The following is a 17,137-nucleotide window of genomic DNA, read 5'->3' as shown; positions in this document are numbered from 1 at the left end:
TCGGCTCGTACCCACAACTGAAAATGTAAGTACAGAAACAATCATATTTTGTCCAAGCTAGGGGTGTTGTGCGCTCACGACTGTATTTGTGTGTCAATTGCCGCTCGAATACGAGTTTGCAACTGTTTAAATATCGGAAATAATGTTGAAAATGCATGTAGCTTGCCCCAAGAGATGGTGCGTCGGCTCTCTCTCCCTCTCTCTGTTGTTGTTTTTCCCTCTGTCACAGCGACAAATTGCATTCACGACTCCTTCGCAATATATTAAGATATTAGCCTTTTCTGTCACTAGCTGCAATATTTAAATGGTTACGCCTGGACTGCCTGTACTTCTCTGTCTTCTCTCGGCTACATACATGCTATTTCTTAAGCTTATTTTGCCTCTAATTTTAGCGTTTCGAAGGATAGCTAGCCTCTGTGGTGGCTAGTTAGCATTAGCCGAGCCCCAGAGATTTTACATGTAATCTGTGCGCGGGGTCTGTCCATTAGCTGCAAATGATTAGCTCGTGCCGATTAAGATGGGCTGAATCAAATGGCACCGTGCAGCTACTCTTTGCCTTGTGCTTGCTAGCAAAAACCAAGAGCCGAAGAGAACACGTAAGGTTACCTAATGCGAGCCAGTAGTTTTAACACAATTGGGCTTTGTTTATTGACATGCATTGATGATTGCGGTACAGGGGATGTATAACGTTTAAGTTGTGGCCAAGACGTCCCGAGGTTCACGTCTCCGTCGTTGGTTTAGTTTTCCTTGACGTATTTTTTTTATTTTTTTTTTAATGTTATGTGGAAAAGATGTATCACTTGGTCTTCAACCACCCAGTGTGTTTGATACGGACCACCCCCCACTTTCACCTCGTCTGTCACATGTATGGCAGCATGGCACACAACTGCGGCAGTCCGAGAGAGTAGCTTGACATTTTGAATTTTGACATTCAGATTTTTTTTTTTTTTGTGGCTTGTCTGTATGTCTTTTCTAACGGCTGTCAGGTAGGAACGCAGCACAAGTAGCAGCCAGGCACAACACCCGGTGTGGGTTACCCCCGGTTGACTTTTCCTGGTCTATATTTTGGTCATGAATTCAAGCTATGCACTGCCCAAAGTTTCTCAGGTGACAGTGACAAAGAGGCAAAAAAAAAAAGCAGTTCTTTGAATTCCCTGTGGAATAAGAAATATCTTACTGCGGGGATTTCACTTCATACCGCTGCAAAAATTGTTAAGGATCCCCCTCCAGATGCATATTAAAACATATATATACAGATACCTTGAACGACAATGTGTGTCCGACATGATTTCTTCCACTTAGAAAGTAGAATTCCCACATTAAAAAGGCCATCTTCTCCTTCTGGCTCATTAAAAATTCCAGAAGCTCTGAATGTGCAAATTCTGTTCATTTCTAAAGCTTTCCTGCTGGACACACAAGATGTCTCCTACTTCCCTGGAAAGTCCATTTTCTGTGTGTGTGTGTGTGTGTGTGTGTGTCTGGCAGCCTCAAGTTTCTATGTCACACTTGTATGAGCTGCAAATTGGGCCAGTATCGGCTTCCAAACTATTTGCGATGTGATAAATAATGCTCGTAGGGCCCCCGCCACTTCAAAATCAGATTTTCAATGAGCGCGGAGAAACTTTCCACTTTCCACAGCCTTCTAGTGTCAAACCGACGTCCAACTGTAGGAACAAGAAACAAGAAAAACATACATTTGAGTGGAGGAGACTTTAAGAAACGTCTTTGAAAACTCAGTATTTTTTTTAACAAAAGTATGATATGAAAGTTCCATTTTTTTAATGTCCTTGTTAAATGTTTCTTGGCATTTCTTCACTTTTCGAAACCAGCTCAAATACTCCACACCTACAGGGGTTAGACACAATAAAAGAAATATTTATCATTTATAATGTAATCTATTGCAATAGTCATGCATTTAACAGGGACATCCCAAAATGTTTTAGTAGCCAGCCAGATAGGAAAAGTAGCCCACTAATGAATGTCTGTGGTGGCAAGAACATTTCCTCAGATGATGTATTTTTTCACAAAATGTGTGTTTATGAACGCATGACAATTGCAATAGAAACATTTAAGATTATTAAGCAGCTGGGTGTGAACGTCCCTCTCCCCATCCATTGGTGCTTCTACTCTAAATAGAAATTAAGCAACTTGTATTTTATTAAATAGAAATGACCGCTGTTTCAGATAGATTTACCAATCATGTGTTATTGAGATGCAGTCTCTTGCCGATGGGGTTAACTAGAAAAGTAAGCTTCAAGTATATTGCATGTGTACAGTTGGAAAATCCAAAATGGATGGGAACTAAAACAGTGGTGTTGGGAACATGTGTCCATTTATTCCACTTTAACTTTTATTAAAACGTTATTACAAAGCATGAACTGTGTGATTACCATCTTAGTGTCATTTCTGAATGCCTGTGGATGACAAACACACACAAACATTTGTTTTGTTGTAACTAATGCTTTTTGACCTCCTGTCACCAGCTGTAAAAACTGATTTAATTGCACACATGCTTGGTACAACTTGGGACAAATACAGAGAAAGGTGTTTATGTCAAACCAGTGCTCACACCTTTTTTAAAATAATAATTTAATTATTATAAGGGGCGGCTAAACTCAGGTAGAGCGGGTCGCCCATTAATTGCCGGGTTGGTGGTTCCATCCTGCCTGTCCACATGTGTCCTTCAGCAAGACCCTAAACCCCAGGCGCTGCCGATAGCCAATCCAGTGCCTTGCATTTACCATTTATTTGCAACCAAAACATCCTACATTACCAAGAAAATCTCATTTTTGTTTGTGTGTGTGTTTTCAGTGTCGCAGTGATGACTCAGACAGTTCAGACCAACGGGGTCCAACCCCTCAGTAAGACCTGGGAGCTGAGTCTGTATGAGCTACAGAGAACACCACAGGTAATAATTCATACCTTATCAATTCATTCACACGAGTGTCTTATGAAAGTCATTTTACTTTTGTTTGTCACACAACATGGCATGTTGACGTGTGTTTCTGGCAGACATGTACCCAGAGCACATTAAATTGTCAGTTGGAGCTCCGCCATGCTCCTGAAAATAGAACATTGAGGCGTGCGATATCCAAAATGATGACTCTTATGGTTATGAGATTTCTGCGTCGGCCACGTGCCACCTCACAGATAGATGTATCTTTGTGTGTACTAACCTTCACCTCGATCTGTTTCGTACTGGCACAGGAGGCTATAACGGACGGACTGGAGATAGCGGTGTCGCCCAGGTCCTTGCACAGCGAACTTATGTGTCCCATCTGCCTGGACATGTTGAAGAACACAATGACAACCAAAGAATGTCTGCACCGCTTCTGCGCCGATTGTATCATCACAGCTTTGAGATCAGGGTGAGCGTTACCATGCATGCGGTCACCATCCTATTGGATCACCAGTGCTGGAAGCTAACATCGCTCAAAGACTACAGTTGATGTTGATATAGTGGAGCACACAGTATGCATCAATTACCTGTTTGATACAGCATTATTGTCTAAGGGATATGTATTTCTTAAAACAATACTCTCATGCCCAAGTGTACATTGAACGCTTTAAGAGATCTGTTGTTAAAGCTAAATTTCAGTCTAAATGATCTTTTTCTTTGCAAATGATCTGATTTTAGAAGTCACTTTTTTTTTTATATAAACACATCTTGGCTCTGGACTAGCTACTGTCATCAACCATTAAATCATGGCAAATGACATGTTACTACACGGTTTGTGTAGTCAGCGGCTGTCTTATTCCTGTCATCAGTGACATTTGTTCTGATGTGCTTTTGACTGTAAACTCTCTAAAAGTGTGCCGAGTACATGCCAGAGAAAAGGTGTGCGTGGGTCAGTTATGCGTTGTCTTGCAAAGCGTGCTCTGAAGTAGTCGCATGTGGCCTGAGGCACCTGCGCATGTTCAGGTTTTAAACGTACCCAGACAGAAATTCCAATTCCAATTTGAAGTGTGTCGCGCGAATGATCCCACATCGTCGCACTGGCACTGCTGTCTTAGTTTATTTTATATCGATGAATGTTTGGAAATGTCTGTCCTCCCTGTCTTTGCAGTAATAAAGAGTGCCCTACCTGTCGTAAGAAGCTGGTGTCCAAGAGGTCGCTGCGTCCAGACCCTAATTTTGATGCTCTGATTAGTAAGTAACCGCGCACACACACACACACACAAATCTGGATTAACTGAGTCAAAACGATGTGTTTAAAAAGAATATATATATTGTAATCCATCCCATTTCAGGCAAGATTTATCCCAGCCGCGACGAGTACGAAGCCCACCAGGAGAGAGTGTTGGCCCGCATTAGCAAACACAACAACCAGCAAGCCCTGTCCCACAGCATAGAAGAGGGGCTGAAGATACAGGCGATGACCAGGTAAACGCAGCAACGTCAACACACACACACACACACAAATAATGCAAACACACACTTCAGTTAATACAACTCTGTCTACTCTAATACATTTGTGTTTGTTGTTGTTTTTTTGTTTTTTTGTCAGACTGCAGCGTGGTAAGAGACACACAGTGGAGAACGGTAGCGGAGCAGAGGACAACGGAGACTCGTCTCACTGTAGCAACGCTTCTGTCCACAGCAACCAGGTATGTTGGGATGTTTGAACACATCAATGTCAAACGTGACTTTTATTATTAAGGCTATTAGTGCGCTTGAACTGCTCTCTGATTGGTTAATCGCTTGAATGGAAACGTTTTAAATCGACAGTATTCTCAGCACTGGACAAAAGGAAAAGTTTGTTTTACAAAGTAGGACTTGACACTGGGTGGGGGCTGCACAGTTTATCGAATGTTAATCTCCATCACCATTTTGGCTTCCCACACTGAAATGAAGACGGTCGGCTGCGATATTGACGTTTAAAATGTGTCCTCCGCTGCATATCAAATCAAGCGCTTCCTAAACTAAAACACCCAGCCACCAGGGGGCGATCAAGATGTTTTGGCTTCATTTTTGAGGCAGTCTCGCAGAGCCAGACCCGTCTACACACTGCAAAAGTACAGGCTTTGCTTTTGATGGAAAGTCTTGTACATTAGCAGGAACGTAGCCTAACATGGAAGTGAAAGCGGGGCAAAAAATATTTCGTCGCGATGCCAATATTGAAATCGTGCAGCCCCTGACGCTGGTGCACACTGCTTTGAAAGCATGGTTATCGCTGTCACAATTGCAAAACTACATTCGCTATGTGAATAAAAGCATACTTGAATTACGGATCTTTCTGGTGCCCCCCACCCCACCCCCCAGGAGGCCGGTCCGAGCATTAAGCGCACCAAAACAAGCGATGACAGTGGTTTGGACATGGATAACGCTGCTGAGAACGGAGGCGGGGACTCTGTGATTGATGGCGGCGCTAGCGAAATAGAACTGGTGTTCAGGCCACACCCCACCCTGATGGAGAAGGATGACGGTCACAACAGGTAGGTGTAACACACACACACACACACACACACACACACACACGTACGGCTTGCATTAAGGCGCGCACTGGTTTCACAAATAACAATATCGCCAAACTTCAAACTGAATGCACACCTGAATGTACGCGTGCGTGTGTGTCTGCAGCGTGGAGTTCGTACCTCGCTACATTAAGACGTCCGGTAATGCCACGGTGGACCACCTGTCCAAATACCTGGCCGTCAGACTGGCTCTGGAGGAGCTGAGAAGAAACGCGGAGGCCAGTCCTGTCAACGTGGAGGCAGCTTCAGAGAAACAGTACACCATCTACATACCTACTGCTGGAAACCAGTTCACTGTGAGTACACACACACACACACACACACACACACACACACAGCGACCATCTGCACACCAAAAACAGCCATTTTTGCCTTTTATTGGATAGCGACAATAGGGGAGAGTGACAGGAAATAGGGGAGCGGGGGGGGGGGGGGCGTGCAGCAAATGGGCCCCCTGCGGTAAGGACTGAGCCTTAATATGGCACGCGCACTACCCAGTGAGCTACCGGGGCGCCCACAGCAGACATTTTTGACATGTCACAGTAAGGAAAAGCGTGGTGTTGGCAGAAAAAAAAAAGATGATGGCTGAATTCCATTTAGCTGCTTCAGTTTCAGAGTCCTCCCTTGTCACACTCAACAAAATCCTCTTTTGTGAGTATTAGATTATATGCAGACTGATGCTTTATTATACTATCAATTGCCTCTGGTCCCAGTCCGCAGTCTTCATTGCGAACTCGCCTCCCGACTGAAGTGAACTGAACCACTCCCTAAAGCGTTCTTGGTTTGAAACCACTTTGGAATATCTAAACGGGGGGCATGCTCAAACTAAAATGGGGTGTTGCGTTGGTGTTTAGACTCTTGAAATGTAGAAGCATACAGAAAGGGTGAAAACATTTCTGAGGAAGTTTGGGGAATGTTGGGGGGGGGGTTCAGGATTCTTTCAACTGAATGAATGGGAATGGGTAAACTAGAGGTTGCTTATAGAAAGGGGGGGGGCGGGGGTCAGGGTCTGTGGGAATCCCTCGTGGGTGTTTTCAACTGTTAAAACTCTGTTCACAGGTTCTGAACGGTTCCTTCTCCCTGGAGCTGGTCAGCGAAAAGTACTGGAAGGTGAACAAGCCCATGGAGCTTTACTTTGCTCCTACTAAAGAACACAAGTAGTCGCACATAAAAACACACACACACGTACACACACACACACACACGTACACATCCGCACACACTAGTAGGAAGTAAACACACGGACTTGGCTACACCTGCGCACACAGAAACAAGAGGAGAGGAATGTGTGTGTGTGTGTGTGTGTGTGTGTGTGTGTGTGTGTGTGTGTGTGTGTCTGAAGGAGAGGAGAAGGGTTGGTGAAACCCTCAAAAGGACTCTTGTAAAAAGACCCCCCCCCCCCTGTTTTATATTCTCTGTTTCTTTCTCTGTGTCTCTTTTTATCTTTCTCTCTGTAGAAGGTAGCAGATCAGCACAGCAGCACTTGTAGATTCTCCGCAGCTCTGAAAACCAGGGTCCATTCACAGTCTGAATTAGCAGCATGCTGTTTTTTTTTTCCCAACCAAATCATACTATACTTGTCTTCCTTGGCCCCTTTATTTACGCTGTGTGACGTAAATTTGAGAGACGGGCTCGATTTATTCCCCCCGGCAGCCCCATTGTTTAAGTTTAAACCCATTTTTTCATTGGGAATTTCATTTCACCAGTCCAGTCTAAGTTGACTTGATCTGCCTTCTCATTTTTTTTTTTTGGGGGGGGGGGGGTTTCATTCTGAAATTGCACAACTTAAAGCTTAGTGGACATGTTTAAGAAGGGACATTTCAACCACGCAAGTTCAGACAGAAGGTTTTTGAAGTAAAAATATTCCAACGTAGTGATTCGATCGCGCGATTTGGTTTCAGCTGCAGGTTTGCGGCGTCACGGCGTGTATAGGGGGGCCTTTTGAGAAAGTGAAGTTGAATACTACTAAGGAAAGTGTGTGTTCACGCTGAGGCGCGTTTTGCAGTTTTTACCAGCAGTGGGCACACCCAGGTGCATCTATACAGTGACATGAAGCCCCCAATAATGTTGCAACTTTTTTCAGGGGGGGGGGGGGGGGGGGGGTCTTTGTAGTCGAATAAGACCAGAGAGCAGTGAAGGTCTGGATGGCCGCTGTCTGTGAAAACTGAACCACTGTACCCAGGGATCGAGGTAGACCAAATGAGACACCAAATGAATGGAGCTCATGGAGGGGGGGGGGGGGGGGGGGGCTCGTCTCGAGAATCTCGTAGCTGTTGTCTTGATCTGCTGCCTGTAGGAACAAACTGTCCTTAATATCTGTGGCTGCTCTCTATGGCTTGTCCTTTTTATAAATGTCTTTTGTAAACATGGAGAGGAAGGTGTGTGTGTGTGTGTGTGTGTGTGTGTGTGTGTGTGTGTGTGTGTGTGTGTGTGTGTGTGTGTGTGTGTGTGTGTGTGTGTGTGTGTGATTGGAGGCGGCTTTTGCAGCACCACACACAGTCAGACCATTAAAAGTATTCACACAACTCCACAAAACCCCCACTCCCTTTCTGCTGGATTGTTTGTCGCGGGATCCTTCCCTCGCCATCGCCCCCTTGGATGTAAAGAAATGGGCGCCATGTTGGACCCGAACTGTCTTCATCTAAAGCTCATAGGCGTCACACGACAGAATAGATTTACATACATAGGGTACGTTTTTTTTGTTGGGGGGGGGGGGTTGTTTCTTTATGACGCTAGGGATCGATTAAATGTAGCTAACTGGGAGGTCAATAGAAGCCCCCAGACAATTTTGTGACAATTCCCAGTATGAGCGAATGTGAAGCCAAACCTGTTTGCACCACAAAATGTCCTGTCATTTTACCGCCGCCATTTCATTTGTGTCAGGGCTGCAAGAACCCTGACAGTATTGTCGCATTCACTACAAAAAAAAAAGAAAAGAGAAAGGATGCAGCTTATTTTCATGATTTTCATTGTATTACATTCAATTCAGGACACTTCGGTCAAAATATTGTATGTGAGAATGTACTAGAATTTCCTAAACCTAGAAAACTGCCGCTACCCTTCACTTTGTGCACTGCTTTCTGTTCATTTGACTGCATCCGCATATCACTCATCAGTCTCTATTAAAACAAAACAACAACAAAAAAGAGATAGTAAGTGGACTTTGAGTTATGATTCTTTTGTCAAACTGAACTTTCCCATTTGAATTCTGTTGAATTCTCACTCTGCCTGTTCACGTGCCAACTCGGCGAAGCCTGTTCAGGAACTTCTTGTCAGTGCAGCACCCGCGAGGGACGCCTCAAACCCAAGGATCTTGTCCAGATTCCCAGCTTTGGGGAGGAGGAAAGCGACAAAGTTTGGCAGAGGTGTGCTCCTGTCTCATTTTTGTACTGTGTGTGTGTGTGTGTGAGTGTGAGAGAGAGAGAGAGAGAGTGTGTGAGACCTGTATACTGCATCTTTCTGTTTGGACAATAAACCTGAATCTGTGTGTTCAACTTAGAACACAGTGCTGTCGCTTATGTTTTCATTGTATGTTTTGTTTTCAAAATCACAAACATTCTGTGTGTGTGTGTGTGTGGGGGGGGGGTTAATAGACTTTGTGATGCAATGAGTGCAGACATTGTCAAGTTGGCTAAAGAACAAGAAGAATAGATGTAATAACTCATTTTGACCATTTCATGTCACTAACAATATTTAAATGAAGGGCTCCTTTAATAGTCTTTTAAAAACAACTGGACCAGGTCTGAATCAAACAACCAATCAGGGTAATCAGGGGTTCTAATTCAATCCAGAAGGTCGAGCCTTCTGTAGAACGCCCTTGTCTGTACAGAGTCAATGTGATTGGCCAGTTAATGTGGTAGTTAACCCTGATTGGTTGTTTGATTCAGTCTTGGTCCAGTTTTAAAAAAAAAAAGACTAAATACAAAGGGGGGCGGGTGATCACAGACACATTTTTTCTAAAGGAGCCCTTCAGTCCGATATTGTTAGTGACATGCACTGGTCAAAGTGAGTTATTTCAACCAAAATAGTAATTTAATAATATTGCCTTTAATTCAGAGTTCCCATTGGTTTAGTAGTTTGTTTTTTAATTACTACGCCTACAGAGGCGCATTCCATAGAGGAACTTTCTTCCTTCAGGCAATTTTAGAAATGTTTGTTCATAGAACTACATGGTATGCAGGACTTGGTGAGGACTCAGTATCATAGTGTATTGGCTTACAGTGGAATAGTGATTCCATGCATCCAGTATGCATAAATGTGCCCTGTTCTGATACACATACAGTGCTGGGAAACATTTCTTATCAATACGAAATTGACTTCGGCGATGTCGCCCAGCCCTCGGCCATTTAAATGGGAATCATTAAAACGCATGTATGAATGAGTTTTTTTTGTTTTGAGATAGGGTTTCAGTTGCAGGGTTATACGTTTACTGGAAGACTCTGTTGTTGAAGTTGGTTGAAACTGACTGGTAGCTCTACTGTCTCTTGATGTATCGGTGTCCAGCTGTGTATCGTCTTTTTTTTTTTTTTTTTTCTCCTGTCATGACAATAAAGCAGTTATAAGTGAACCAACGCATTATTGTCATTGCAAGACACGCTCAACGAAAACTGGGATCCGCTTGATCTTCATCAAACAAATCGCCATTCTCGGCACAGCAGTCACGGCTCTCATAGAAAGACCCCGAGCTCTGTTGTTTTAACCCTGTGTAAAACAAAGAGGAGTGCATCTATTCACAGCTGACAGAGATGACTATGACTCTGCAGTGCACCTGTGTGAAACTCCTTTATGCAACTCTTCAAATTTGGCTGTCCATAAAAGACGCTGCCTACATGCTACTGTTTGCAAAGGGGCCCCTGAGGAAGAGGAGTTTGCGTGCGTGGTGAAAGGAGCCGCAGAGAATGACGTGGGAATTTCTGATGGGAGTGCAATCAAAAATGTTTGTGTCTTTATTGGGTCTTTGCTCAAGACAGGATTCTCAGAAAGAGGTAAAAAGAATAGAATTCATGCTGTGATGTGCTTGCATGGCTTTTTTTTTTTTTTAGCACGAGCCATAACTACATGAAGTATCAACAAATGGCACAGGCATGCAGCACGGATGAAGGTGGAACTGGAACTTACACACACATACACATACACACACACACACACAAACACATACATACACACACACAAACGCACATAGGTACACACACACAAACGCATACATACACACAAACACATGCACATAGATACACACAAACACACACACAAACGCATACATACACACAAACACATGCACATAGATACACAAACATACATACATGCACACACCCACATACACATACTTACATATTTACATACATACCCACATATACATACACACACACACACACATACACATACACACCTACACACATAGACACACACAAACACATATACATACATGCACACATACATACACATAGAAACACACACACATACATACTTGCATACATACATACATACCCACATACACACACACACATATACATACACACATACATACACAGTACACACACACACACCTACACCTACATACATACATGCACAAATACATACTTGCATACAAACATACACACACATACGTACATACATACAAACCTACATACACACACACACACCGACATACATACATACTTACATTTATACATACATATATACACATACACACATACATACATACACATAGATACACACATACACATACATACACACCTACATACATACAAACACATATACATACATACACATACACATAAATACATATACACACCTACATACATACACATACATACAGGCCTACATACATACACACACACGCATACATACACACAGTACACATACATACATACACACACATGCACACATACCCACATATACACACACATGCACACATATACATACATGCACACATACCCACATACACACACATGCACACATACCCACATATATACACACACACATACACATGCATATATACACAGTACACACACACATATACGTACATACATACACACACACACACACACACACACCTACATACACAAGCACACATACGCACACATTTATAAATACATACATGCATACACATACACGCCTACATACGCCTACATACATATACACACATACCCGCTTACCCACATACACACAAATATACATACTTACATACATATATACATACAAATCTACATACACACACACACACACATATATACACACATGCACACATACATACATACCTACATATTGACATAAATACATACATTCATACATACATACATACACATACACACATCTTGGTATCTGGCACCAAGATGTTAGCAGCAGATCCTTTAAGTCCTGTAAGTGGCGAGGTGGGGCCTCCATGGATCGGACTTGTTTGTCCAGCACATCCCACAGATGCTCGATTGGATTGAGATCTGGGGAATTTGGAGGCCAAGTCAACAACTCGTTGTTGTGCTCCTCAAACCATTCCTGAACCATTTTTGCTTTGTGGCAGGGTCGCATTATCCTGCTGAAAGAGGCCACGGCCGTCAGGGAATATCGTTTCCATGAAAGGGTGTACATGGTCTGCAACAATGCTTAGGTAGGCGGTACGTGTCAAAGTAACATCCACATGGATGGCAGGACCCAAGGTTTCCCAGCAGAACACTTCCCAAAGCATCACACTGCCTCCGCCGGCTTGCCTTCTTGCCATCCACGTGATGTAAAAGAAAAGGTGATTCATCAGACCAGGCCACCTTCTTCCATGGCTCCGTGGTCCAGTTCTGATGCTCACGTGCCCATTGTTGGCGCTTTCGGCTGGTGGACGGGGGTCAGCACGGGCACCCTGACTGGTCTGCGGCTATGCAGCCCCATACGCATCAAACTGCGATGCACTGTGTATTCTGACACCTTTCTATCAGAACCAACATCAACTTCTTTGGCAATTTGAGCTACAGCAGCTCGTCTGTTGGATCGGACCACCCGGGCCAGCCTTCGCTCCCCACGTGCAGTTGGCCCTTGTCAAACTCGCTCAAATCCTTACGGTCGCCCATTTTTCCTGCTTCTAACACATCAACTTTGAGGACAAAATGTTCATTTGTTACCTAATACATCCCAGGTGCCATGATGAAGAGATAATCAGCGTTTTATTCACTTCACCTGTCAGTGGTCATAATGTTATGCCTGATCGGTGTACGTGAGAAATTCACTCCAGGGATAAAAACAGGTAAGGTGCCTTTTGTTTGCCCTGCCAATCACCTCAGCCTTTCACACGGTGGCTACATACTTCCAGCTACGAGCCACAATAGTTCACCATTGTAATTTCTCTTAAATTCAATTCATAACCACGACTCATTGTAAAAAACAAAACAAAAACAAACCCAGTGACTGTTTAAACCCCTAACTGGGTTAATGCACATATGGTGCATAAGGGATTTGGGGTAACTGCTAGTTGGCATAAATGCAATAATTCATGACCATGCACAAGATTATTATGTGCACTCTGCCGACTTGCATATAAATATTAATCATAATATGGTGACATCAAATGTCTTTATTTTGTCTAACCAACTGCCCAAAAGCACAGAATATTTAGTTTACTGTAACAGCTGGAAACATCACTCTGGTCACTTTTTTGGTACTTTTGCTTGAAAACAATTGATCCATTAGTAAAAGAGGTTACCGAAAAAAATCAGTTCATTGACTTATCGTTACATTTTTTTTTTAAAAACAACTTAAAATTATACATAACACCGTAGAAATGTCTGAGCTTGTATTCACTTAAAATGTGCTTGTTTTTGGCCACTGCTGCAACAGGTTCACCACCAACCACACGTGACATTTTCTTATGGGTTAAAATAAATTGTACACATAAGCTTAAACTGAATGAGAAAATAAGGAGAGGTTACATTTGTTGCCTTAAATAAAACACAAAAAGTTTATTTGAGCAGGAGAGTAATCAGTCGATATTCAGGTTTAGCACTTTTTTGTTGTTTATTTCAGGTATAAAAAAAAAAGAAAGAATAGAAGCAGTATAAATGAAAGCCAGGCTGCATGCAACAATGTGGTGTGAGTAGAAAAGAAATAAGTCAATGAATAAAAGATGTTCACAAAGTTAGAAAGTTATGTGGGGAAGAAATAAGTCCAATCCCAAAGCCTGGACAGCTCCGTGACGGTCCATCCAAAAGTCTTTTCCATTTCCTCAAACTGGATGATACAGAGGCTTCAGAGAAGAAGAAGGAGGAGGAAAGAAGTAGAGTGGGGGGGGGGGGGGGGGAGCAGAGGCATCAGAGCAGCAGTATGTGCGGAGTGCGGAGCTGCTTTGGAGGGAATGTGTCTGAGCGAAGCGTCTAAAGTGTAGCTGGCAAACAGGCAGTTTGGAGGTGCCAGCACCTCCCTGAGTGACAGCTCGCACTTCTGAATCCCAGAGGTGTGACTGAAAATAGTGAATGCTGCTGAAAGAAAAAAAAAAAAAAAAAGAGGACAGAACGGCAGCAGGGAAGACAGCTTCAGTATAAAAATAAACGGGAATCACCATCAAAGACAGAAAATAAACAGAGGCTTGACCCTGTTTCGCGGCGGCGGCGGCCTTGTTTGCGACGGGCCAGATTATGGACTAATGTCTGTTAACAGAGTCCCTCTGTTGCTCTGGGACCATCAGACGGTCTTCCTGGCGGTCAGGACTCGCACTATAGAGCCCACTCCTCCCGCCGCCAGAGCCTGTGGACACACAAACACACATTTAGACATGCGCCATCTCCAGCTGAGCTAGCTGGCTTGCTGATCGCCGCGCTGATCCCACTTTTCCCCAAAAATTGGGGAAATGTGTACATCCTCTTCCTCTGTGCCACCGAGCTCAATGGCAATGAGTCACGCTGTTGCCCTGGGTGACGTGTTCTGTCATTACCATGAACACACACCCACGCAGTTGCTTATTTTGACGTCCATTATATTTGTTTGACGATAGACAGTGGATAGTCCTCAATACCCTTAAAAGGGGACTTTTCTGGTGTGAACACCTTCGTTTCCACTTCCAAAATCCATGGTTTAGACCAACCTTTTTCTTAAGGGATCCCTATTTTGCCATTGTATATACACCGACGGCCCCACCCACATAAAAAGGGGGAAAAGGTATCCTGCTTCCTTTGAAACATCTTTATGTACGTGTCATTATATTCACAGCACACGACAATGAACTGTACAGTGAACCTAAATAGTAAACTTAATACCTGCAGGAAGTTTGAGTAAAACTCGCAATGTGTATAAAATGTTGAACTGGCTTTTTCCTGGGGATATTGCAACGTATCAGACGGTGTCCGTATCATGATTCTCTATTCATTTCACTATCAAACGTACGGTTTAGATCACTGAGCTCAAACCTGTCTTAGTGCTGACTGGTGGTGGACCCGTGGCACCAGGTTTCAGCTGGGGGGGTAAAATAGTATCATAACGTACAGGAATGCTGGCCATGACTATGAGATAGTTGAGAACAGAGTTTGTCGAAGAGACATTTGCCTTGGCTTTGTTGACAAGAACATACTTTTCCTTACACTCTCACATGACACTGCCTCAACTTCAATAAGCTAGCTTGTTAGTAATAGTAAAAAGGTAAAAGGACAAATGAAAAGCATGTTTTTCTGCATACCTTTTCGTGCCACTGCAGCAGCACAGCGCTGCTGTTGTCGGAGGGCCTCTCAAAGCCTTTGTAGATGTATTTCATCAGCAGGTCCACTCCGGCTTTGTCCAGTGAGCCCACCGCCTTCTCTATGTCACTGCTCTTAAAGCTGCTCAGCACTCTGATCACCAGCACCTCTGCTCGCTCCTACACACACACACACACACACACACACACACACACACACACACACACACACACACATGAGAACTTTTTCATAGATTGAGCCCAGTCGTGTCATTTATGTCATAAGCATGTGATCCATACATACAATTTAAAACGGGAGTTTAAATGAGTAAGTATGGAAGTCTGGACATGACATGTACATTTATGGGCATCAACACCAGAATCCCCAAACGTTACTGGAAGATGGTGGAGAAGAAAAAAAAACGGGGGTCTCTAAACTTTGCAATGCAACTTTGTATATACCTTTGATACAGCGATGGTATAAAAAACAGCTGCCCATTCAACAGTTGCCTTCTCTATGAGAGCTGTGGCTGAAATACAGAGGGAGTCCCACATTCTTACTGACACTGTCACACACTTTAAAGGTCCCATATTGTAGACGTCCATGTCTTGTTTGATTATAAAGCAGGTCTGGGTGCTGTATCAATACTGTGAAAGCATCAAAAACACTCGCACACAGCCCCGTAATCAGGAACGGCGCCTTTGAACGAGCCGTCGGGACTTCCGTGAGGTTGTGATGTCACAATGATACGGTCACCCCCCCCCCCAAGCAGGTCACCAAGTACAGGGACGCTCATCCACCCGCTCAGTCTGTCTGAGTTATTGGAGCGCTCTGCTCAGGAACTACTCTTCAAGTGTTTGGAGGTTGTTCAGTTTGTCTCAAACAGCTTGTTTCAGACAGAGGGGGTGGGGGGGGACTGAGGGGCTGCATGAAGGGCCAGGAGGAGACACATCAGGACTTTTTTTCAACTGTGAATCATGCAGAGCTGCTCTAGTGGAGTCCCAGAATAAAAACACAGAGCTGGAAACGAGCATCATATATAGGGCCTTTAATACCTCTAACGCTAAAAGTCATACAGCCTCCTCCGACAACAACATCTTGACTTTATTCATTAGTTGAAGCTGGTCTGAGTGCTGACTGAGGTCTGTTGCTATCTCCCAGATATAAACACATTTGAACAAATACTGATACCTTGGTGTTCTGGTTCTTGGCGTTGATTGGAGGATTCTTTAGCACGGCGTGGAGAGCCGCGTTCATGTTCCCCTTGCGAAACAACCGGTCAAGGACTTACACAATTGCATTTCCCTTGCTTTAAATAAATAAAACACAAAACTGAGAGACTGTGTCGCGTCACTGCATCTTCGCTGCTATGTTTAACGTTCAAAAGCTGGCGTGTGGAGCCTGTAGAGTTATGCACTACAACACACACACAAAATGAACAGGCGGGTTAAAAACACTAGCGTTACCTATCAACAAAGTACCCGGCCACACCCTCCTGTGAACACCCGGAAACGCACACATTACGCCAAGAAACATAAAAAAAATAAATAAAAATAAATGTCGCCCATGTCTAACATATCACGACTGCAACTTACACGGCTGAAACGGAGCACTTGTGATGCATGTCAGAGTACACTGCGAGGCTGTCGCTTAGCCGTCACACATTGTAGCGTCGCAAGCTAACAGGGCAAGAGGCGCGCGGCGAGCCCCGACGAGGACTTCCTGCTGATATCGGCTGGCTCGCGCCCCTGTCTTGAGAACGTACAGAACCGACTTGGAGGTTAAAGGATATTGCCTGAGCAAGCCGTCAACTTCTGCTTCGTCCGGCCCGCCCTGGTTCTCTCCTCCGTCTTCCTCGTCCACGAACTTGTTCTCGTCGTACTCGTCTACGTCGACTTTTCTGAACCGGTCGGAGAGCGCATTTTTAGACATTTTGGACACGACGGCGAGGGCTGTTTCCGCGCAAACTTCAGCGTCACGGACCGCAGGCTCAAAGTAGCTGTGCTGTCCACTTCCCG

At 44.0% G+C, this 17,137-nt stretch overlaps 2 protein-coding genes across 2 annotated transcripts; one reads left to right on the top strand and one right to left on the bottom strand.

Annotated features, from left to right (window-relative positions):
* On the top strand, positions 1 to 6,759 carry rnf2 (ring finger protein 2). Its single transcript, XM_070919440.1, has 9 exons — positions 1 to 25; positions 2,812 to 2,908; positions 3,208 to 3,368; positions 4,068 to 4,150; positions 4,252 to 4,384; positions 4,509 to 4,608; positions 5,264 to 5,436; positions 5,582 to 5,771; positions 6,535 to 6,759. The coding sequence occupies exons 2-9, from the start codon at positions 2,822 to 2,824 to the stop codon at positions 6,634 to 6,636; spliced, it is 1,029 nt and encodes a 342-aa protein (XP_070775541.1). The 5' UTR covers positions 1 to 25; positions 2,812 to 2,821; the 3' UTR covers positions 6,637 to 6,759.
* A 6,403-nt stretch (positions 6,760 to 13,162) lies between these two features.
* Positions 13,163 to 17,137, bottom strand: LOC139296468 (actin-related protein 2/3 complex subunit 5-like). Its single transcript, XM_070918873.1, has 4 exons — positions 16,890 to 17,137; positions 16,311 to 16,382; positions 15,122 to 15,298; positions 13,163 to 14,196 (listed from the first exon to the last, which is right to left on the bottom strand). The coding sequence occupies exons 1-4, from the start codon at positions 17,049 to 17,051 to the stop codon at positions 14,134 to 14,136; spliced, it is 474 nt and encodes a 157-aa protein (XP_070774974.1). The 5' UTR covers positions 17,052 to 17,137; the 3' UTR covers positions 13,163 to 14,133.

The sequence above is a fragment of the Enoplosus armatus genome, chromosome 14 (assembly GCF_043641665.1).
Source record: "Enoplosus armatus isolate fEnoArm2 chromosome 14, fEnoArm2.hap1, whole genome shotgun sequence".
Lineage (NCBI taxonomy): Eukaryota > Metazoa > Chordata > Actinopteri > Centrarchiformes > Enoplosidae > Enoplosus > Enoplosus armatus.
The sequence above is the reverse complement of the archived record's forward strand: the minus strand, read 5'-3'. Positions and strand labels throughout refer to the sequence as shown.

What these genes read in the sequence shown, in the direction of transcription:
- rnf2 (XM_070919440.1), top strand. Translation starts at nt 2,822, where the DNA reads ATGACTCAGACAGTTCAGACCAACGGGGTCCAACCCCTCAGTAAGACC. An exon ending in AGCTACAGAGAACACCACAG is followed by an intron (nt 2,909 to 3,207) that starts GTAATAATTCAT and finishes GTACTGGCACAG; the next exon opens with GAGGCTATAACGGACGGACT. An exon ending in CTTCTGTCCACAGCAACCAG is followed by an intron (nt 4,609 to 5,263) that starts GTATGTTGGGAT and finishes CCCACCCCCCAG; the next exon opens with GAGGCCGGTCCGAGCATTAA.
- LOC139296468 (XM_070918873.1), bottom strand. Translation starts at nt 17,051, where the DNA reads ATGTCTAAAAATGCGCTCTCCGACCGGTTCAGAAAAGTCGACGTAGAC. An exon ending in ATCCTTTAACCTCCAAGTCG is followed by an intron (nt 16,383 to 16,889) that starts GTTCTGTACGTT and finishes TTGTTTCGCAAG; the next exon opens with GGGAACATGAACGCGGCTCT. An exon ending in TGCTGCAGTGGCACGAAAAG is followed by an intron (nt 14,197 to 15,121) that starts GTATGCAGAAAA and finishes GTGTGTCCACAG; the next exon opens with GCTCTGGCGGCGGGAGGAGT.